Consider the following 22,522-nt stretch of genomic DNA (forward strand, 5'->3'; position numbering starts at 1 on the left):
TAGCTAACAAAATAGGTATTAGGAAAGATTTAATAAATTCATGTTTTGGGGTAATTTCTATCACATATTGTTAATATCTGTATAGTTAACACATACATACAGAGATATGTAGTGTGAGTACTGTCTTAACAGCTAAACTTCTTGTTCACATAAACATTCACGTAAAATGTCATAGCTGAGTCCCGTCACCATCAGCAGGTTTCAGAGATACAGGACAGAGGCCTGGTGCACACACATACACACATACACACACACACTCTCTCATCTGTGTTTATATGCCCATTCACCTTTGAAGATAAACCACGGTGTGGCTAGACCATCCCTGGGATCAGGTGACAGGCAGTGCCTGGACAGCCGCAGAGGCTTTGCAGAGCTGCCAAGATACTGGAAGGATCAAATTCTGATTCTGTAAAAACACCTAATCCCATTTTAAAAACGATGTCTTTGCTTCCCCCCATGTCTGTCTGTCTATAATAGAGTTACACCCAATGGTGGTTTTCAGAGCACCCTCTGTTGAGAGCTTTGGGAGTCACTCTTCACCCTGCCCCAGAATTCAACTTGAAATGATGGTTGTGATTACATCTGGTATTGCTTATATGCCCAGCACTGCTCTACCACTCAGTAAAATAAATTAGGCAAGGATGGCCTTCCATCAGTTTTAAAATAAATCTCAAAACCGTGGTTAGTAATTCAGATGGTTGGAGGTGAAATAAAACTTGAGATTCAGATCCCGTTTCTCCGGGTTGCGCACAGCATCCCTGTGGGCGTGTCCCCCGGCCCCAGAGTGAATCTGCAGTCCTGCATGTGTGCCCTGTTTTGTTATGGAAGTTGCACAGTTGGGTTGGTGTCTGGCTATCCTCCAAGGGTAGACAGATGCACTTGTTAGTTTCTGTGTGATCAGGCTTCTCCCTGCCTGACAGAGAGTAGGCACTGCAGGTTTATTGAACAAAATTAAAAATAAAAAGTCAATTAAATGCACAGTTTTATGGACAAAAAATGTTATAGTAGCTTATCTGTGAGTCTGTTGGCTTTATTTTGAAGAAAAGTAGATATCTGCTCTTTGCTTTAAATTGTATAAACTTTTAATTGTACTGTATATCCTCACTAGTTCATTGACCAGAGTTACATCGTTTCTGTAAGAAATTATGCAACTTTCAATTTCAGACCAACAGTAGCATTTCCTGTGACTGTGATATACACTGTATATCAACGGTCAAGCTTCTTTAAAAGTATGTGTCAGTAATTTTTTTTAAAGTGGTTACCATGTCTGCCTTAAAGGAGCTTGCAGCCTAGGTAGGCAAACGAGCTGTGTGTTTGTACACCCCCCACCGCCCTAGATTCATAGGGCTGGACTTCACCTTATGCATGCGCCCGTTGGTGTGGCCCACGGTGAAGGGGCAGGAAGGCTGAAGGTGCGACGGCCGCCCCTGTCCTGGAAACACTTTGCTCTGAACCCCCCTCTCCGTGTCCCCTGCCCCGGCGACCTCTAGGTCTGCATCTCCGAAGCATGGCTTCACCATCATGAACAGGCTGAGCATGGAGAACAGGACGGAGCCCATCACCAAAGACCTGGACTTCCTGCTACAGGACCCCTTCCTTCTCTACAGAAATGCCAGATGTGAGTCTGCACATGTGAGGGACCGTGGTGACTGTCGTGGTGTTTGGTGTCCGTGACAGGTCAGCACGGGTGGCCTGGGAGGTGCAAGGCTCGGCAGGGGATGGCGTCTTCCTCGGGAGAGTTTAGATGGAGACAGTGTGACTGTGAAGGTGTGAGTGTGTAAAGCTCGTCCTCCACAGCTGGGCCGCTTTGTGTCTGAGCCCGAGCGGGGCCGGGGAGGGGAGTCCTGGGCCAGGAGACCACAGGGGACCTCGACCAGCGATTCAGCTTGTGGGTCCCTGCGGCTGAGCATCTGATGGGATGCTCGAGGGAGGGGGCCTGTCTTCCAGAAGCACTGTCTTTTGAGTGCATAGTAAATGGACATTAAAGTCCAATGAGTTTTGGTTGTTAAGAACTTCCTAACACTTGGTAAAGCTGAAGTCCTGTTAACTACATGGTCCCTGTCAGGCTTGAAATGAGGTAGCAGCTGCCCACCCACCATCCTATGTCCATTTCACTCTTGTGTCTCATCTGACCACTGGCTGCAATGTGGGGCGGCCCACAAAAGTGGATGAGAGTGATATGATTCAGGAGCTTCTCCACACAGGAAATGAGAGCAGACTCAGAGCTGCAGAAACACGGGTGCGTGTGCTTTGCTCCGTGATGACTTTGCAGTTCAGAAACGGTTTCTGTTCATCTTCCACCCTGTTCTTTGAGCTCAGGGTCCAAGAATTTGCCTACTGTGTACTACTCAGTGTTACCTTAGTAACATGTAACACAAGTCATATTTTGTGATTTATCCCCATTGACTTGTTCTGAAGTAAATATAGCATCACTTTAATACTATATTTACTTAAAATTATATTCACTTGTAACTGAGTTGTCATAATAGGTGGTCATCCTATTTAGAGAATGCAGTTAACCTTTTATAAGAAAAAAAATTACAAGAAAGCTATTAAACATGACTTTCTAATGGCAGGTCCTGTGAAGTGAGAAGTTTAGCATAATAGAGAAATATTTTGTTTTCTATTACTGCTTCTTTGCCCAAAGGTGTAGTTTAATCAATTGTAACTTGTAGTTCAGATTTTTTGTGTACTTACTGTTATGTCAGGTTATATTTTCTTTTTTTGAGATTATTAGATTCTATGTGAGATTGATATGTAATTCAAATCCTAATAAAATTAACCACAAAAATAAATATAAAGTGAACGACTATTAGTGGCTTATAATAATTTTTGGTTGCTCTTATTTTGGATAAATACTGAGTCTAGTCGGTATGGATGATACCGACCAATTCTTGCTGCAGTATTACCTATTAGGTATTATATACTATACCAGAGATAGGAAAATTTGTTTGATGTGGTTGATCTTAGCCCCACAGGGTTTGTCTGCTAGGGTCTGGTAAACATGCTCAGCCCCTCCTGGGTGCCACGCTGTGCTGTCCCTTGCAGTCCTATGGGCAGCTGGTCTGAATCGAGCTGATCTGTGTGTGTCAGAAACACACTGATTTTCACAGACTTTAGTACAAAAAAAAAGAAATGTAAAAAAAAATCTCAGAAGTCTTATATCAGTTTACCTGATGAAATGGTAATATATTTTTTAGTATATTGAGTTAAATAAAAAGTATTATTAAACTTAATTTCACCTGCTTCTTTTTATTTTTTATTTAAAATTCCATTTGTGGCTCTCCTTTGTGGTTGACCCATGTTTCTATCGGATGCACCATTCCAGGTGTTTTCCTTCATTTTCCCAGTTTCCTCGTCCAAGCTCTGAGGGGCAGACTGCTCCCTGCTGCTTTGTAGCTGAGAGAACCGCGTGTCCGGGGGCTGCAGCCCTGCCAGACCCGCATGCTCTGACGTCAGGTCCGCTGCTTTCCCTGGACCTGCTGGGCTGCCCTCGCCCCTGTCCCACATGAGCACAAATCGAAGGCAGCCTTCTCGGTGCGTGTTCAAGTGTCTCTAATGAGCTTCCATAGGAAAGAAATGAAGTCAGTTGAACAGCAGGGAATGAAAGGGAATGAATCTGTTTACCTTCCTGAGTTTATTTTGCTTTTTGTCTTTATTATCTGGTGCAACTTGACTATGCAGCCAGTCGTTCGGTTTTAGTTTATTTACAAAAGCCTCTTCAGCCTCTGACGTCCGAGTTTCCCAGAAGGCTTTGCTCCAGGTGCTCTCAGAGGGTGAGTACTTTGCAGATGTTTTTAACTCTGATACTCCGTGTAATAACTGCCCCGGGTTTGTATATTCTCTGATGATGTAAAGATTCATTCATCAGCCTTTGGAAGATGAACCCAGCTTCCCTCAGTACTGTGTTTTCAACTGTACCTCTCGAGTTCTGTTGAGTCTGGGATCTCTGTTTAGTCCTAATATATTGCACTTGGGCCGACGTGTGTCACAGGCCAGGTTGGGACACGTCGAGAGGCAGCACTGAGAAAGGGTTCTAGTGAGTTTTTCAGACTCTGGGTTTTTAAACACTAGGTTTAAAAAAATTAGTACCTGAGGAGGTAACTGTCCCTTCCTAGAATTGTATGGATTTAGAAGAGCAAAATAAAGAGGTAGAAATCTCAAACTTTCATTTAATTTAAAAAAAAATGTTAATGAATAAGTAACTTTGGATTTTGGCCAAACACAGCTTATATGGTTTTATTACAGTAAAACACTCATGATATTTAAGCCTGGCTGTCATAAAGTTTGACCTCTGTAAGTTTTCAGGGTACATAGGGTAGCTGCTGTATTAGGACAGAAATTTTATTTTCTCGACAAACTTACACTGAGCATTTACTGCCTCCCAGGCATGACGTCATGGCTTTCTATGGGTTATTTAATTCTCATCACTTTTCCTTAGAAATCCTCCTATTTCTGTTTTGTAAATGAAGAAACTGAGATTAGAGGGATTACATAATTTATGGAGTCTGTAACTTTTTTGAGATGGAAAAAGCATCTGAACTGAGTGAGCCCAGCCTCAGACGTGCAGGCCCACGCAGCGGAAGTGCCAGCAGAGGAGCGAGAGGTCTGAGCCAGGTTTACCTTTCAGTTTTGCAGTGTACACTCCAGAGGTGAAAAAGCGAGTTTCTTTTTTTTTTTAGGTTGAGAATCGACTATATCTCAGTTATTAGAAAAGAGAATATCAAATAAAAATAGTGTAACATGAAGCTGAATTTGACCACTTCTTGTGTATCATTACCCTCTAGTAACCGTTAGCCATTTCAAAAGTAAATAAGATGCTGGTATAGGGAGATGTATTTTAGAACCATATTTTGCTGTAAGACTAAATAAGACTATATCATCTTATTTAAGATAAGTTACAGACAGCAATGACAGGAAGATTTCAGAGCTCGGCCAGCATGTTGAATACAGTATTGTCTATGGTGACAGAATTAGAATGAAATTCTTTTGAGCTGGTTGATTTTATTGCAGACATAAGCTTGGGCACTTAGAGCAGATCAGAAAAGGCAGAAGTCAAGATGCTTAGAATCAAAGCTGTTGTAGAAAACCGCTTAGTTTTAAAGTGAATTCGCCATATTAGGTAGTTTTGTTCTCATAAAGAAGCACAATTTGAATGCTTCATTGACATTTTAGGATCTGAGAAAAGCTGCCTCAAATAGTAGAAAAGGGTGAAAGTGATAGTTACAGACAGTCCTCATCTTTCAGTTACACTGTGTCCTACAAGTTCCCTTTTAAAGTGATTGGTTGGTAGACTTTTGGCTCAACGTGGTAGATTGAACACATTCCTGGAACAACTGAAATGACAGTAAAGGAGTAAAAAGAAGATACAAAGAAGAAGATGGAGGGTGGGTTTCACGAACAAGATAGAGGAAGGCTCTCTGTGACTGCTTCGTTGTTCATGACCACTAGCTGTTGCCCTTCAGGAAATGGTACCTCTGGTCTGTTAACATCAGACCCAACAGTGTGATCTGGTTCCTCCCCACTCACCCCTCCAGGCGGCTCTTGTATAATCCTCTCCCCACCCCAGGCCTCAAGTCCGGTTGTGTGAGTCACTTTGGCCAGAGAGATGTGGGTAGAAGTGAGCAGATACGTACAAACCAGCTCCTGACTGACCACATCTCTTCCTTCTACTGTGCGGACTCAGGCTGTTTAGGCAGAAGCTGCTCTGTCAGCCTGGGTCCTGGAATGATTGTGACGTGGTACAGAGGTGGCCCATGATAGACACGCACTGTGTAAGCCATTGACACTTGAGTGTTGTTTGTTACTGCAGCGTAACCTGGGCTATTGTGACAGATACACAAGCCACACAGGAAAGGGAGGGAATCCAAGCACAGGTTGGAGGTAAAGGAATTCTGAGAACAGTGGTAAAGAGTCCATGGTGACCCCCTAGGCAGCTGAACTAAAGAAAAGTCTGTTTTAATTAGAGTAGGAAGATTGAGGGCTTCAGAGGGGTGTCTAAGAAAAAGTTTACACCTGAGAGTTTGAATCTCTTGGGGTATTTACAGTTCCTTTTTCAGTGATTTTGCTTAATGATGTAGAAACATTGAAAGCTAAGGGCATGGAAAACAACAAAGGAAGCAATTCTTAATTCTTGGGAAAACAAAATTTTGTACAGAAAAGGAAATTGAGTCATAGTACACCATTTGGCTACACTGATCATGAAGACAAACACCAAATGTGAGATAGTGTTATACTTTACATTGGAAATACGGAGGGGAACAGTGTATGTGTTTCTAGATCAGAGTGTGCATGTATTGTCAGAAAACTAAATTCTCTTCAGTGGATTTTTTTTTAAGAATCAAAACGTAGTGCAGGGACCTCTCTGGTGGTCCAGGAGTTAAGACTTCACCTTCCAATGCAGAGGGTACGGGTTCGATCCCTGGCCAGGGAGCTAAGATCACACATGTTCCACAGCCAAAAAACGAAAGCATGAAACAGAAGCACTGCTGTAACAAATTCAGTAAAAGACTTTTAAAATGTTCCACATCGAGAAAAAAATCTTTAAAAGAAAAGTATATATGACATATAGGAAAACAGATTGACACAACAGAGAAACCATTGGATCAGAAAGAAATGGAAAGCAGAAGTAACCGTCATGGAGAAGGTTGCTTTTGAGGAGTAGTAGTCAGGCCCATCATGGCTGGAGGAGAACTCTGCTGTCGGTCATAAAACCTCACAGCGTCTGATATTTAAAATTTTATATACATGTGTTTTATTTTTATGAAATTTAAATTAAAAATACAACTGGAGAGGGCCTCTCTGGTGGCTCAGTGCGCCTGCGTAGCAGCCAGCAGAGGACATCTCGTGCCCCTGTCTGTAGAGCTCGGTCTCTACGGAAGGGACTTTAGCATGTGGTGATGGCAAAGTGAACTCAAGGTTCTCACGGCTCATGGCCAGGTCTCAGCCCTTTTCTCTTTCCAGTCCCACTTCCATCCCAGGCCAGGCTTCCGTTACGTTACCTGAGCTAGTTCATAACTCCTTAGAGTGAGAGATAAGCTTCCAACACCAGCCAAAATAGAGCAGGTTCACACTGATATCCCTCTCACAGGCTACAGTGAAAGTTGTGGACAGAACAGAAAACCAGAGAGCCTGCGGATTCTGAGAGTAAACAACAGCAGGCGTATCAAAAGGGAAGTGAGAACTTGAAGAACAGCCAGTGTGGTGGCAAGTCTCCTGGTTTATTCGCTCCTGCTTTATCTCCTGAGTGTGACTCAAGAGCAAGCCATGTCCCAGGACTGTGGACAAAACCAACAGAAATCAGGGGGAACCTCTCTGTGGAGGCCTGGAGAGTGCGCTCCTGTGAGCTTGGAGTGTAAAGAGTCTCCCCTCCCCTCCCAGCCAGGCCCGAAGCCGGCTGCCCTGCAAACCAAAGCTGCCACCTCGGCACTGAAGGGTGACAGGCACGTGACATCCCACAGAAAAGCTGCCTGAGAGACTGGAGAAGGGGCCCCTGTGGTCTCAAGCGTGCAGGGAACTCCTAGGAGATGTATATATATATAGGCTTCCCAGGTTGCACTAGCAGTAAAGAATCTGCCTGCCAATGCAAGAGACGTTCAATCCCTGGGTTGGGAAGATCTCCTGGAGGAGAGCCTGGCAATGCACTCCAGTGTTCTTGCCTGGAGCCTGGTGGACTACAGACCATAGAATCACAGAGTCAGACACAAGTGAAGCAACTTAGCATGTATACACACACACGCACACACGTGTTTTCCCTGGTGCCTCAGACAATAGAGAGTCCACCTGCAACTCAGGAGACGCAGATTCAATCCCTGGGTTGGGAAGATCCCCTGAAGAGAGGAACAGCTACCCACTCCAGTATTCTAGCCTGGAGAATCCCGTGGACTATATAGACACTGGGGTCTCAAAGAGTCGGACGTGGCTGAGCGACTTTCACTTTTTCATATATATGAGCTTTTTTATTGATATTTCTTTGCTTTACCCTGCAAGCTGCCCAGCTATGGAGACCACTTGACAGTGTGAGAAGTCAGACCTCTTGAAAGAAACCCTGAGTCTGGCCAGAAGACTGGGGAGAAGGGCCCCTGTGAGCTGGAGAGGGCACTGGACGAAGAGACCCCCTGATTCTGTCCCTGAGTTGACACAGGTCCTGATCTCACCTGTGAGCATCATACACGCACACACGCCAGAGCCACAGAACCACAGCCAAGGCCCGGAGAACTAACCCACCACGTCCGCCACCACCACGCACCAGGCCAGCCCCTCAGTGGCATCTGCATGGGGCAGACACACCTCTGAAAATAGAGCTGACATGGGAACCATTATCCACAGAAGGTGGGACGAGACTTCCTGTCTGTTGTTGTTGTTCCATCACTCAGACGTGTCTAACGGCAATCCCATGGACTGCAGCATGCCAGGCTTCCCTGTCCTTCACCATCTCCCCAAGTTTACTCAGATTCATGTCCATTGAGCCTGTGATGCTATCTAACCATCTTCCTGTCTAAACCTGAACAAGTCCATCACCGTTTTCAGAAGACTCTGAAGAGTTTTCAGAAGACTCAGATTTTCACAGTCTCAACAAAACGTCCGAATGCAACGCAGCATTATCTATCACACAGAGAGCCAGGAAAATCCGACAACTCTCATGGGGAAGGTCGGTCAGCAGATGGCTGCCCCAAAATGACCACATGCTGGCGTGGTAGGCCAGCCGCTGACTGTAAGGCAATTACTGTGCCCTGTGAGGTGGGACAGGTCCTCAGAGATGAGTGGAAAGATGGAAATTCTCAGCAGAGAAGCAGTGTAAGAACTCAGAGGGAACATTTGGAACAGAATAATAGGGTGTCCAGTGAATGGCCTTACTAGCAGTACAGAGATGACAGAGGAAGGACGAGTCAGTGAACGTGAAATACATCAGTAGATACTGTCTGACCTGAAGAATATACAGTGAAAAGGTTAAACAACAACAAAAAAAAAAATAGGGCCTCGCAGCACCTGTTGGCCGATGCCAAAAGGCCTGAATTTGTGTCACTGGAGTCCCATGAAAGGAGAAAGACTGCTGTAGGAAAAGCATTTGAAGAAAGCATGGCTGAAATTTTTCCAAATTTGGTGTGGTACAAATGTATGGATTCAAGAAACTCAGAAAACCCCAAACAGGGTAAACTCAGAAAAAATCATGCCCATAAACATCATCAAACTGGTGAAAAACAGACTTTAACACACAAAAAGCCTTGAACCAGAAATGATGCATTACAGAACAAAGTTTTGAACGACAGTAATTTCTTCTTCCTCTTAAGAAACCTTGGAGTCTGGAGACAGTGCTGTCACCCTGGATTTCTATCTGTAGTGAAAATGTTCCTCGGGAAGGAAAGTAAAACAAAGATACTCTCAGATAAAGGAAAACCTTCAATACTTCTCTGTCAGCAGACCTGCTGTGAAATAAACGCTGAAAGAAGTTCTTCAGACCGAAGGGAAGCATTGCTGAGGGAAGGTCGGGGCCTCGGGGTAGAGGAGGAGCCCAACATAAAAAGTAAAAAAAAAAAGTCAGTGGAACAGACGTTTTTCTGCCCTCAGATTCTTTAAAATGCAAATGACCATCAAAAGCAAAAGTTACAGCAGTATCAGGAGGGGGATTCATTGTGTATAGATGTAACTCACATGCCAGCTGTAAGGTTAAAGGTAGTGGGAGACAGGAGCTGTGTAGTTGTAAAGCCTTTACATTTTGCTTGAAGTGGTGAAATAACTGTAAACTGAAGTTAGATATGTATAGTGTGATTCCTAGAGCAGCCAGTTGAAAAAAGAAAGAACCAATAGATAGATGAAAACTGAATACTAAAACATTTTAATAATCCATAAGGAGACAAGAAAGGAGGTACCAACAGAGCAAAAGACAGGGGAGACAAACCACGGAAATGCTAATTAAAAGAAAGCCACTTGGGAGAAACATATACGCACTACTATGTACAAGAAAAACAACAGGGACCAACGGTGTACCACAGGGAACTCTACTCAGTACTTTGTAATAACCTATATGGGAATTGAATCTGAAAAAAGAATATATATATGGCTAAATCATTTCTATACCTGAAATGAGCACAATATTATAAATCAACTATACTTACATTTTTAAAATAAATAGATGTTTTTAAAACTTGATGAAAGCCAGAGATGCTATATTAATATCAAAATAGACATCAGAACAAAGAAAATTACCAGGGGTAAAGAGATACATTGCATAATCTTAAAAGGATTAATTCACCCAAAATACTTAACCATCATTAATATGTGCACCTGATGATAGAACTTCAAGATACTCAAAAGCTAAAACCCGCAGTTGTTCTTGGAGACTTGAGCTCCGCTTTCTGTGATTGGCAGAACAAATAGCAGCAGCACATCTGTAGGGGACTTGAATAACACTATCAACTCACTTGAGGCAATTGACATTTATCAGACATTCCACCAACCACAGCAGAAGACAGCCTCTTCTGAGGTGCTCATGGGCCAGCACCCAAGGTCAACTTTATCATGGGGCATAAAGCAAGCCTAAAGATTTTTAAAGAAATAGGAACCATACAGAGTATGCCCTCTGACCACAGCAGAATTGAACTAGAAACCAGTAACAGATAACCTGGAATACCCGCAAAAGTTTTCAAATTAGACAACACACATCTAAATAACTCATGTGTCAGAGAGGGAAGAAAATTAGAAAACAAGCTGAATAAAGATGAAAAGACATGGCAAATGCAAGTGAAATTGGGCTGGTAGGGAAATTTATAGTGTCAGATACTTCTATTAGGAAAGAAGAAAAGTCTCAAACGGGTAATTCAGGTTCCACTTTAAGAAACTAGAAAGAAGAGCAAAGTAAGCCCAAAGCAAGCAGAAGGAAGGAAAAATAAGAGCAGAAATCAATGAAATAAAACACTGAAAAACAGGAGAGAAAATCAGCAAAACCTAGAACTGGTTCTTTGAAAAAAGTAAAACTGATAAACCTAAACTTGCCAGACTGATCCAGCTTACCTGTCCTCTCTGTACAGGTAAACCATGACAGCCTTCTTCTGTTCTAACTAAACGTGTACATTCCCAAAAGACTTATCCACAAATCCTCGTAGTAATTTTATTTGTAAGAGGATAATAGCAGTGAGGTTTTAGAAAAGGCAGAGGAACCAGAGATCAAATTGCCAACATCCGCTGGATCATCGAAAAAGCAAGAGAGTTCCAGAAAAACATCTATTTCTGCTTTATTGACTATGCCAAAGCCTTTGACTGTGTGGATCACAATCAACTGTGGAAAATTCTGAGAGAGATGGGAATACCAGACCACCTGACCTGCCTCCTGAGAAATCTGTATGCAGGTCAGGAAGCAACAGTTAGAACTGGACATGGAACAATAGACTGGTTCCAAACAGGAAAAGGAGTACGTCAAGGCTGAATATTGTCACCCTGCTTATTTAACTTACATGCAGAGTACATCATGAGAAACGCTGGACTGGAAGAATCACAAACTGGAATCAAGATTGCTGGGAGAAATATCAATAACCTCAGATATGCAGATGACACCACCCTTATGGCAGAAAGTGAAGAGGAGCTAAAAAGCCTCTTGATGAAAGTAAAAGAGGAGAGTGAGAAAGTTGGCTTAAAGCTCACCATTCAGAAAACGAAGATCATGGCATCTGGTCCCATCACTTCATGGGAAATAGATGGGGAAACAGTGTCAGACTTTTATTTTGGCGGGCTCCAAAATCACTGCAGATGGTGACTGCAGCCATGAAATTAAAAGACACTTACTCCTTGGAAGAAAAGTTATGACCAACCTAGATAGTATATTCAAAAGCAGAGACATTACTTTGTCCACAAAGGTCCGTCTAGTCAAGGCTATGGTTTTTCCTGTGGTAATATATGGATGTGAGAGTTGGACTGTGAAGAAGGCTGAGTGCTGAAGAATTGATGCTTTTGAACTGTGGTGTTGGAGAAGACTCTTAAGAGTCCCTTGGACTGCAAGGAGATCCAACCAGTCCATTCTGAAGGAGATCAGCCCTGGGATTTCTTTGGAAGAAATGATGCTAAAGCTGAAACTCCAGTTCTTTGGCCACCTCATGGGAAGAGTTGACTCATTGGAAAAGACTCTGATGCTGGGAGGGATTGGGGGCAGGAGGAGAAGGGGACAACAGAGGATGAGATGGCTGGATGGCATCACTGACTCGATGGACGTGAGTCTGAGTGAACTCCGGGAGTTGGTGATGGACAGGGAGGCCTGGTGTGCTGCGATTCATTGGGTCGCAAAGAGTCGGACACGACTGAGCGACTAAACTGAACTGAATAGCAGTGAGAAGGTCAAATTTGCACAGATAGGTCAGAATTTGGAAGCAGCCTCTTGTGAGACATTGGTTCTCCGTGCCAGGTCACCATGAATGAACTAGTCGTTGACCACCTGTGCTATCCTGAAAGCATTGGCGTGAGTCATAAGTCACAGGCCCCTTGTGCAGAGACCTGCTCTTATATTTTATTTGTATTCTGTGTTACCAAATAAACACGGCAAATGACCAGATCTGGGTAAGACGACAGGTATAATGTACTTAAACTGAAGTGAAGTCACTCAGTCGTGTCCAACACCTTGTGACCCCATGGACTGTAGCCCGCCAGGGTCCTCCATCCATGGGATTCTCCAGGCAAGAGTACTGGAGTGGGTTGCCATTTCCTTCTCCCTTTTCCTTCTCCAGGGGATCTTTCCAACCCAGGGATCAAACCCAGGTCTCCTGCATTGTAGGCAGATGCTTTACCATCTGCCATCTGAGCCACCAGGGAAATCCAGGCACTGGATATACTTTAAGTACGTAAGTACATCCAGTCACAATGTACTTAAAGTAACTCCCAGATACTTGTATCTTAATCCGAGTCATTACACACCTACATGTGTCTGATGTTTCTGTCCAGTTTAATGATGTTCTGCTCAGGGTGATCGAGAAGGAGCCACAGAGTGGCCCCACTTTCCCAAAATTCCTCCCTTTTATGACATCATGATGGAGATTGACACAAAGATCCCGCCTTGAGCTCAGGTCACAGCGCTTGAACCTGGGCAGGTGGTGGAAGATGCCAGGGGTTTTGGTACCATCAGCCTCTCCTTGGTCTCAGGCCACTGGGAGGAGTGAAAGTGAAAGTGAAGTCGCTCAGTCGTGTCCGACTCTTTGCGACCCCATGGACTACAGCCTATCAGGCCCCTCCGTCCGTGGAATTTTCCAGGCAAGAGTGCTAGAGTGGATTGACATTTCCTTCTCTAGTGGATCTTCCCGACCCAGGAATCAAACCCGGGTCTCCCACATTGCAGGCAGATGCTTTACCGTCTGAGCCACCCGGGAGGCAGGGAGGAGCAAAACCTCTCCCAGTCCAGCAGATTCTAAGACCTTGAGGCTTTATCATCTGTTGTCTTAACCTTGGAATCAGTTCAGGCAGTTACTACAAAAGCAGTTTGAAAGGTTAAAAGTGAGCCCTGTGTAAATTTATTACTAGGGAAATGAAAGCCACATTATCTGCCCATAGATAATGGCGAGTTTATTTTTCCATTCTGAGATCCTTACTGGTATGTCCGTAGCCTCGGATGGTACTTCCTAACCTTTTGGGGGTCACAGAACCCTTTGAGAATCTGATGGGCTTCCTGCCTGCCTGCCTCCCCCACACCCTCAAATATCAGCTATTTTCCTGCTACGGGCCAGGCCTTGTTCTGGGGGGCTGTGCTCTGTGCCGACCCACCTCCAAAAGCACCTGTCTGCACATGCACACACCATCTCCCATACAAACTTCAGGGATTGAGTATTGAACCGCTGAAGTTGTCTAGAGTCCAGAAATCCCTTCAGAGTAATTGTATGGGACCTACCCGGTGGCACGGTGGACAAGAATCCACCCGCCAATGCAGGGGACACAGGTTCAATCCCTGGTCCAGGGAGATCCCACAGGCCACAGAGCAGCTAAGCCCGCACAGCACCACCACTGCTGAGCCTGTGCTGTAGAGCCCGCGAGCCACAACGCCTGAGCCCAAGTGCTGCAAGCGCTGAAGCCCGTGCACCCTGGAGCCACCGCAGTGAGAAGCCCACACACCTCAGCTAGAGAGTAGTGCCTGCTTACTGCGACTAGGGAGAGGCCCACCCAGCAACGAAGACTCAGATACCTGACGCTCTTACTAGACAGAATCTTAGTGTTTGCAGGAATGACAGCAGAATATTGTCTGTTCAGGATCTGGGCAGGGAGAGGAAGATCCTTAAACTCGTTCAGACCACGTTGGCAGGGAGGGGTGGGTACAGGGAGTTTGACCTTTCATGGCGGTCAGAAGGGGTGCCCTGTGACATCAGTGGGCTCATTGCTATGCATGAGTGCAGTGGCCAGGGCAGCCTTCAAGGACACTCTACCCGCCCCCCTACCCCTACCCCCAGCCTGTGCTTCTTAAAAAGAAGCAATTTTAAATTTACACTGTGGTCAACAAATCTTACTCATTGTAGCCTCCTCTGCCATTCTAACTGAAAAACTGACCTCTTTTCTACAACCCATGGCTCCGGAGCTAATGTGTTTTCATACATGATTAAGGGGCACACGTCTATGGGGAACTGAGTGATGACGCTTGTCACTCCAACCTTAAACCCAAGAGTTGCTTTTTTGTTCTCTTGCCGGAGTTCAGCACATAAACAGGTCTAAGTTCTGAAGGAGACTGTTTATCTCAAGAGCTGGCCCGCTCTGAAAAGCCTCACAACAGCAGAGCCTCACTGTGGGTTCTCGTGTTTCCACTCTTGCCTTGGGATACCCGACAGCTCCCTGGGTTACATGCTCTGTGCAGGTCCTCAGCGCCCCTCCCGCCTGGCCAGCCAGTCCACACGGCCTTCACTCCTCATGCTCTGGGACCAGGGGACTCACTGCAGACAGTACCTCACCCGGAGTGCAGGGAAAAGCTCTCTTCTCAGAACTTAACAGTCTGGCATGCGCAGACGAGGAAGACCATGTGGCAGCCCTGTGTAAGTGGCGCAAACACGATGTGAGGGGAGCCAGAGAGGGGTCACTATGTGGAGACTTCCCTGGTGGCCGAAGACCCCGCTCCCAATGCAGGGCCCCTGGTCAGGGAGCTGGACCCCACGTGCCGCAACTGCAAGAGCCTGCATGCCACAACTAAGAACCCAGTATGGCCAAAAAATACATACATATGTTTAAAAAGAGAGGTCACTTTTATTTTATCTGAACCACAGAGACTTAAAATCCTCGACTTTACCGAGAAACATCTGTGTAGCAGTGCTGTTTGGATTTACGCGCTGCTCTTGTGGCTCGACAATGACTGTATTTTATCATTTGTTTTTGAAAGCCCAGACTAACATGCTAGAAGTCTGAATCTCGGCAGAGAGAAACTGGATTCCAAAACGTTTTCTGAAATGCTTAACGAGCGAAACGTCTTTTAATTTCCCTCACATAGTGCTTTGCACGTGGCAGTCGCTCAGGACGGCTGCATCGAGTGTTTGTGTCTATTCTTGTCCAAAAATCACTTAGAAAGTAGTCTCAGATAATCAATTTGAAGCTATTGGGATGTTATTTTTAACCCACAGAAGGAAAAAATTACAATTTTTTCATGTTCTTGTGGGTTTTGGAGGAAGGAAACTTTAGGCAAGAACTGGTGTTAGAATTATCCTCTATGTCAACCATAGGACTCTAATTTAACAAAGGAACCGAACCATAATTTGACTGCTTATAACTGAAAGGGCTCTGGGTTAAGTGGGGTCTGCTATTTCCATAATTATAGATTAAGGTCAAAACGAAAGACGTACAGAAACTCCAGCTTATTTTCCCTCAGTCACAAACTAGCATGAGGCCCCATTACTAAACCACTGTTCTGTGAAATCTTAGAAATTTTTCATTGATTATATATTTTTATGGTTAGTGTATTTCAACAAAGCTATTCCTATCGCTGCTGCTGCTGCTGCTAAGTCGCTTCAGTCGTGTCCGACTCTGTGCGACCCCATAGACGGCAGCCCACCAGGCTCCCCCATCCCTGGGATTCTCCAGGCAAGAACACTGGAGTGGGTTGCCATTTCCTTCTCCAATGCATGAAAGTGAAAAGTGAAAGTGAAGTCGCTCAGTCATGTCCAACTCTTAGCGACCCCATGGACTGCAGCCTACCAGGCTCCTCCGTCCATGGGAGTTTCCAGGCAAGAGTACTGGAGTGGGGTGCCATCACCTTCTCCGATTCCTGTCGCTAGTAAACACTTAATTCAGTAATCTGATATCAGCATGAGAAAGTCTGTTTTTCATCAAAACAAGTTTCTGACCTGTAAAAAATCCTCTGTTTTATGTTTGCCTTAAACATATATTTCCCACAAACTATAATTCTATGAGACAAGACTTATTTTGCTATATCAAGATTCACTCTGGATAACACAGTTTCAGTGTATTTTGGGAAGAATTGACAGTTTTAAGATAATGTAGGTGCTTATCTATGTAAGCTTCAGAATACTTCCATTAGACTCGACCGGAATATGCTGTGTTTTCTGCCACACCAAAGCACTAATGCTTATACACCAAGAGAAGCACTTGTAAACCTGCAGATTAATTGCATTATTTGGGCTCTGAGTTGCCGGTGCCTGACAGTCCATCAGGGAACTGGTGTACGGAAGCCTTGTTGTAATAATAAATACACAGAAAATGAGAACATTGGTGCCCACGCAGTGCTAGGCTGTGAGAATTTACAGCCGCAGGGAGCTGATGGCAAAAGCCCATCAGCATAAGTTATGCCGAAGACGATCAAAGATGATCAGGTGTTTGCTGCAAATTAAACTCGGAGTGAGGGCAGGAGCATGAGAGGGTTGGTGGAAGAGAGCCCCATGCTGTGAGTTCCGGGGAAGGTGTGGTCGGCCATGGGGAGGACCTGCCTCGTCCAGACTACAACATGTAAGCCAGGGTGGAGGCACCTGTCGTGAAGATGGTTCAGGATCTAACGTCTTGGATTTCATTTTAACTCGGCAAACATCTGTTGGATACACCACACTGCTCGTGATGCGGTGGGGGGGCAGTAAACACGACATGGGCTTTTCTTCGTTTAGTCCAAGGATCTACGAAAACCATAGGAGCAAAGAAGCAGGGGTCTAGAGGAGTCTTGAAGGGCAAGGCGTTGGGAGGGAAGACACGTCAGAGGGCCCACGCCTATCTTCTTGGAGATTTGGGGTTAACTAGCCGGTTTATGGGCAGAATTAAACTATAAATTTAAATGGCCAACAAAACAGAATACATTGTTCCTATTTATATTTGTTATCACCCGTGACTGTTTCTGCTTCTTATTTTTGTGTTTATTTACTCTGTTCAATCTCCCAGACTAAAGCAACTTTCTCCTCAAATAAATAAAATTAGGAAGTTAGTATATAATTGGGAAGATTCCATGTGACCGTTCATGAACCTGAGGGCAGAGACAGACCTCAGATTCCCTGTTTGGGGAGCATAAAGACCTCTGTGGAGGTTTGGAAGGTCTAATGACATAACATGCATTTGTTAGACGTGAAACCTTTGGAAGATTAACCCGTCTTGTCCTCTGAAGACAGTGAATTCTCATTTACAGTTGGGAGAGCCATATAATGTGATCCAAATTATTGTACCGGCTTAGTCGAGAGGCTGACTCTTTGTCATTGTCTATGGCCTTAACTTGGTAAAGAGGTTGTTTAGGAAGAGGAAGATTGTTTCACTTCACAGCACTCGTCCAGGCTTTCTCCTGTTTTTCCCAAAATGTGCATGCCTCAGTCACTCACAGAATACAAGCTGCTTCTCATCCACTGGGCACCTCTAGTGTTAGGAGGTCATGGGACCCCTGATGTGTGAGGTGCAGTACAACCATGTCACATGAAAAGAACCAGACCAGGGGCCAAAGATAGCAGTGCTATGTGGACTCTTGGGGCCAGCAAAGGTTCTGTCTGGGTTTGGTCAGTGGAGCTGAGGCAGAAGATGAATGAAAGAATGTGACTTTATAGGCATTAGAGAGCATGCAGATGGAATGCGTCTTTAGTGCAGAGTCCGAATGGGGTGAAAGGGCCAATCAGCACAAAGCAGCCCGTTGCCCAGCCGTGGATATAGAGCCCCCTTCAAAGCCCCTGCCCTCAGACACCCCGCTTCCTGCACCCCCTCCTCCTTCCCTCCACCCTACCTTGGGTCCTTGTGAGAGTTCACACGAACCTTAGTTTAAACAAGATGACTTCCCATCTCTTATAACCAAGTCTCCAAGTCATTCAAACATAAACATTGTTTTTATGCTTTAGGGGCATATCTTACGCAAACACATTGAACCGGGAAACAGGACTGTGGCCACAGGAGACCACCCTCCACCCCAGTGTGTCAGGTGCTTGAACTGGCCACCTGTGCCCACCTCCAGCTCTGAGGGTTCATGCCCTCACTCTCTGATTGTTTAACTATCCTGTGGTCTTTCGGAAGGACAGTAGCTATGTATGTGTGCATGCGCACGCACAGGCATGCTTAGGAACAAATGCCAGTAATCAGTCACCATCCTTGAGGTCGAGCTACAAAAACTATCAAGGGAAAATCAGGACAAGAAATCAAGCAATTCTGTATTCGAGCAAAGCCTCAACAACAAGTGTTTACACCAAGTGTATGATTAGATGTTCTTGGTCCTTCCACTGGGATTATTATTCCACTCATTTGAGAAGGACTTACTGATGGGAATGAGGTTTGAAGGAATTTTAAGATTTTTGGCTTATCCTTAAGTGCCCAGAAGAGGTTTGTGTAATTACACTCCCTGGTTTCCATGGCTTTTCTCAGTGCAAAGAGAGGACTTAAATGCCTTCTTTCCTGCCTACTGTCCTACCCTTTTGAGAGAAATTAGTGAGATCACTTTGAAAGGGAATGACAGCAGGGTGGGAGGGGCGGGAGCAGTACCACATCAGACATCCTATCCTGCTTGCACAGACGTCACCGTCGCAGTTCTAGCTTACCTACTCAGTAACCATATGGAAGTATGGCTTGTATTTTAAAGTTGCGCACGTTAGCATGAATATCGCTGAAAGATCGCAAACCCCCTTCACGATTTGGAGTTGAAAGATTTTTGAGGCCAAATATGGAACAAATGATGAATGTCTTCAAAGAAGAGATTTATAGAAATAGTTGTTAAGACATAAACTAGATGAGGTAATCCCCAGGGAGGCTGCAGAATAACCTCATGCACCATGACAGTGAGGATCGGAGGTCCCCTAATGCAGGGGGACACATGCTTTTCCCTCTGTGACCCTTTCAACCAGCCTCTTCAAATGTCAATTTTAGACTTTTCTGCTGGATAAATTTAAAAAGAAGAAAACAACATCATCAAATACCATCAGCTTGCTCTCTCTCATGTCTGTTGTACCCTCAACATTCAGATGTGAAATCTAATACATAAATTCTGCTTTGCTCATCTTTCTTATAGAATTAGAAGGAAAGTAGAAGGTGTAAATAGATGGCATTTTAACAGACAGGTCCCAGCGGTGGTACCTTGCCTGCTGCCTCAAACATTGTTCTTTTCAACCAAGAATCCCCAAAGCATGACATAAACCAGGTTAAGGCAGTTTTAAGGCAGAATTTCACAGCTGTGCTTTTAAAGGCCTGTATTCATCAACAGGATAAGACTGCACGCAAAATGTGTTCATGACATGGGGAGGCCCATCCTGGGCGTCATTAACTGATTTAGAGTGAATATCAACAGTATCTCTCTAGTTCTCCCCCCATCTTGGGGTCTCTTACCTCCAGGAGAGACATAGGAGCAGCTCAGCTGAGCCTCGTGCACCAGCGTACCCCTGGAGTCCGCCTGGGTGTTGGCATGGCGGCGGGGCAGCGGCTGGTACCCGGGCGTGGAGTGGGGGAAGAAGGCTCGCAGCATGGTGGGTCTGGGGCCCCGGAGTGCTCAGAGTATCTCCCACTGACCGCTCAGCACCCCATGTCCCAGGCTTGAGCTAGGCTGCAGCGGCCACTCCCAAGCCTGAGAGTGCCAGGAGCACCCTTCTCCCTCGGTCCTGTTCGGCTTGTCTTCTTTCCTCCCTGCAGCGCCCACTGCCCACCCCAAGCTGGCCTCGCCTTGTGGCCGCCCGGGAAGAAGGGAAGCGAGATGTGATGGATCTATCAGCCCGTCAGTTCGGCACCTCCCGGCCGGTGACAGGCTCTGGTTTGCGTGGGTCACCACCAGCCGCTGGGACACAGGACAGCGATAGGCCTGCCCAGCTGGGAACGCGGGCCCAAGAGGCGGGGGCTCCCGTGGAATGTGGCCCAGGCTGGGAAACTATTTTAAGGAGAAGAAAGTTAGGCCCAGTTCTGTGTGTTATCTCATGCTCTCTCTTGGGAGCGAGGACTTGGTAAATCTGTTTTTCCTCCTCGACTGTTTTAAGTTGTACATTCAAATGGCACATTAACTGGGATGAAAAGAGTTGTTTCAATATGACCCTATTCTAATCTTAAAGCCATGCTGCTTTAGAGATAAGCAGCCAGTCGGGTCCTCAGGAAACCTCCACGGTGTCCCTCCATCCCTTTAGGCCCGGCCCCCTCTCCCTTCCCCCCATCAACGTCTGAAAGATGTTCCCACGGATATCTTCCCCTCCGTCTGCATTTCGGGTTTCTCGTAGTAATGACGTAGTCAGACCGCTTTCCCGTTTATGGCAATAGTTTGCTTGGCGGCCAATCCTTACGAGAACCTGGTTCCTTACGTCAAGTGTCACAAGTGTGTAACATCCCCCCAAATGGCAACAGATGTATTTCTACTTTCACGTTCTCCTGACAAGACATAAATGGCTGCTCTTCCCCGGCTACCAGGCTTCCACTTCCTCGGTGATGTGTTTTCCTCTGCTGCTACCACTTTCCTCCTTTGGTAGTTCTGGAAAATTCTATCTCCACAGAGAGGAAGTTTTCACTGTAACCAGAGAATGGAGCTAGATCATGGGTTTGTAACGAGGACTGAAGCCTCCAAAACACACCGCCTGCAGGTTTCTTAGTCACTGTGATCTTAGTGTCAGTGGTCCAGTCCACTCTCACTCGGGGGCACAGGGCGGTGGGTCAGCCTGCGGGAACCTGTGGGGTCAGCTAGCACCGGGGATCAGTGTCCATGAGCCGGGAAGAGCCCAGAGTCAAGTCCTGAGAGCCTCGCTTAATGGTCTTGGGGTGAAAGACTTTCTTTTGGCTACTAAGGCTCTCAGCGCATCGGCTTCAAAACTCTGACTCTTTTTTTCCATTGTCCATGTATCAGAGAGCAGTATGTGTGTGTGTTTCAAAGAATGCACAGTGGTCCGATCAAGAGAAAGCTGGAGTTTTTTTCCACTTACCCCACCCCTGCATTCACAGATCAGATAGATTCCTGGTGCACGGACCACAAAAATTACCCCCATTTATAGGGGTCAGATTTATAGAGTCCTTTTAAAGACATCTGCTTAACAGCACTAAAATGACACTTCCTGTACCTTTTGATATCTGAATCTTTACTGACAAGAAAAAGAAAGACCCACAGGGCCACTGGTAGGTGAGTCGGGATGGGGTGGGGGCGGTGATTAAAATATCACAAATGTTTTAATGATCAAGTAATACCCATATAATTAAATATTTTGGAAGTTTAAATTAAGAAAATTATTTTCTTTTAAAAGTATATTTTGTTGGCTCTCGTTGCCCTATCATAACTTAGCAGCTGTTTTCGGTGAAGACTTTTTAAATGTGTGTGTAATTAATGTGTTGTTAATGTGATTAATATCACCAGATCCTCAACTAGATCTTTATAAACTTATTTTTGACTTGTTTGTGTCATTGTTTAGTCGCTAACTAGTGTCCAGCTCTTTTGAGACCCCATGGACTGTAGCCTGCCAGGCTCCTCTGTCCATGGGGTTCTCCAGGCAAGAACACTGGAGTGGGTGCCGTTTCCTCCTCCAGGAGATCTTCCCCACCCAGGGACTGAATCTGAGTCTCCCATATCTCCCGCACTGGCAAGTGGACTTTTTACTGCTGGGCCACCTGGGGGACCTTTGGACCTGTTTAGCCTTTGCTATAAAAATGATATAGATCGTACATACTAATATATACAACTTACTTGAAAGTTAACTGAATCAATAGCAACTGTATTATGCGACATTGTTCTTTCATCACTAAATCATTAAGTCGTGACTGCATCTAGTCCTTAAACAGTTGTAAATATTCTGTGCAGACACTTTGGTGTTGCAGATTCATTACTGAATTTTATTTTCTCAGCACTGTATCCTCACTTAAGGCCTCCAAAACCAATCTTTCAGTTAATAACACCTTCCCAGGAAAAAGGAGAAGGGAGAGAAGCTTCAAGGCCTAATATGTGTGTCAGGTGTCCAACAGTTATAGAAGATGGAGCGTGTGTGTGTGTGTGTGTGTGTGTGTGTGTGTGAGAGTTCTGTGTGGGCATGTGTATGTGAGTGTATGCGTGTGTGAATGTGTGTGTGTGCGTCCGTGAGTTCTGTGTGGGCATGTGTATGTGAGTGTGTGTGTGTGTATGTGAACACGTGTGTGTGCGTGTGTGAGTTCTGTGTGGGCATGTGTA

At 45.2% G+C, this 22,522-nt stretch overlaps 1 protein-coding gene across 2 annotated transcripts in view; it reads left to right on the forward strand.

The window, feature by feature from the left end:
* The window catches only part of DCP1B (decapping mRNA 1B), a 43,012-nt gene that overhangs the window by 4,807 nt on the left and 15,683 nt on the right, over positions 1-22,522 (forward strand). For both annotated transcript variants that reach the window (XM_040233657.1, XM_040233658.1), the window contains exon 3: positions 1,491-1,618. In XM_040233657.1, coding sequence (XP_040089591.1) covers positions 1,491-1,618 — 128 coding nt within the window. The remainder of the gene's footprint in view (positions 1-1,490; positions 1,619-22,522) is intronic.

This window comes from Oryx dammah, unplaced genomic scaffold (genome assembly GCF_014754425.2).
Source record: "Oryx dammah isolate SB20612 unplaced genomic scaffold, SCBI_Odam_1.1 HiC_scaffold_29, whole genome shotgun sequence".
In the NCBI taxonomy this organism is placed as follows: Eukaryota; Metazoa; Chordata; class Mammalia; order Artiodactyla; family Bovidae; genus Oryx; species Oryx dammah.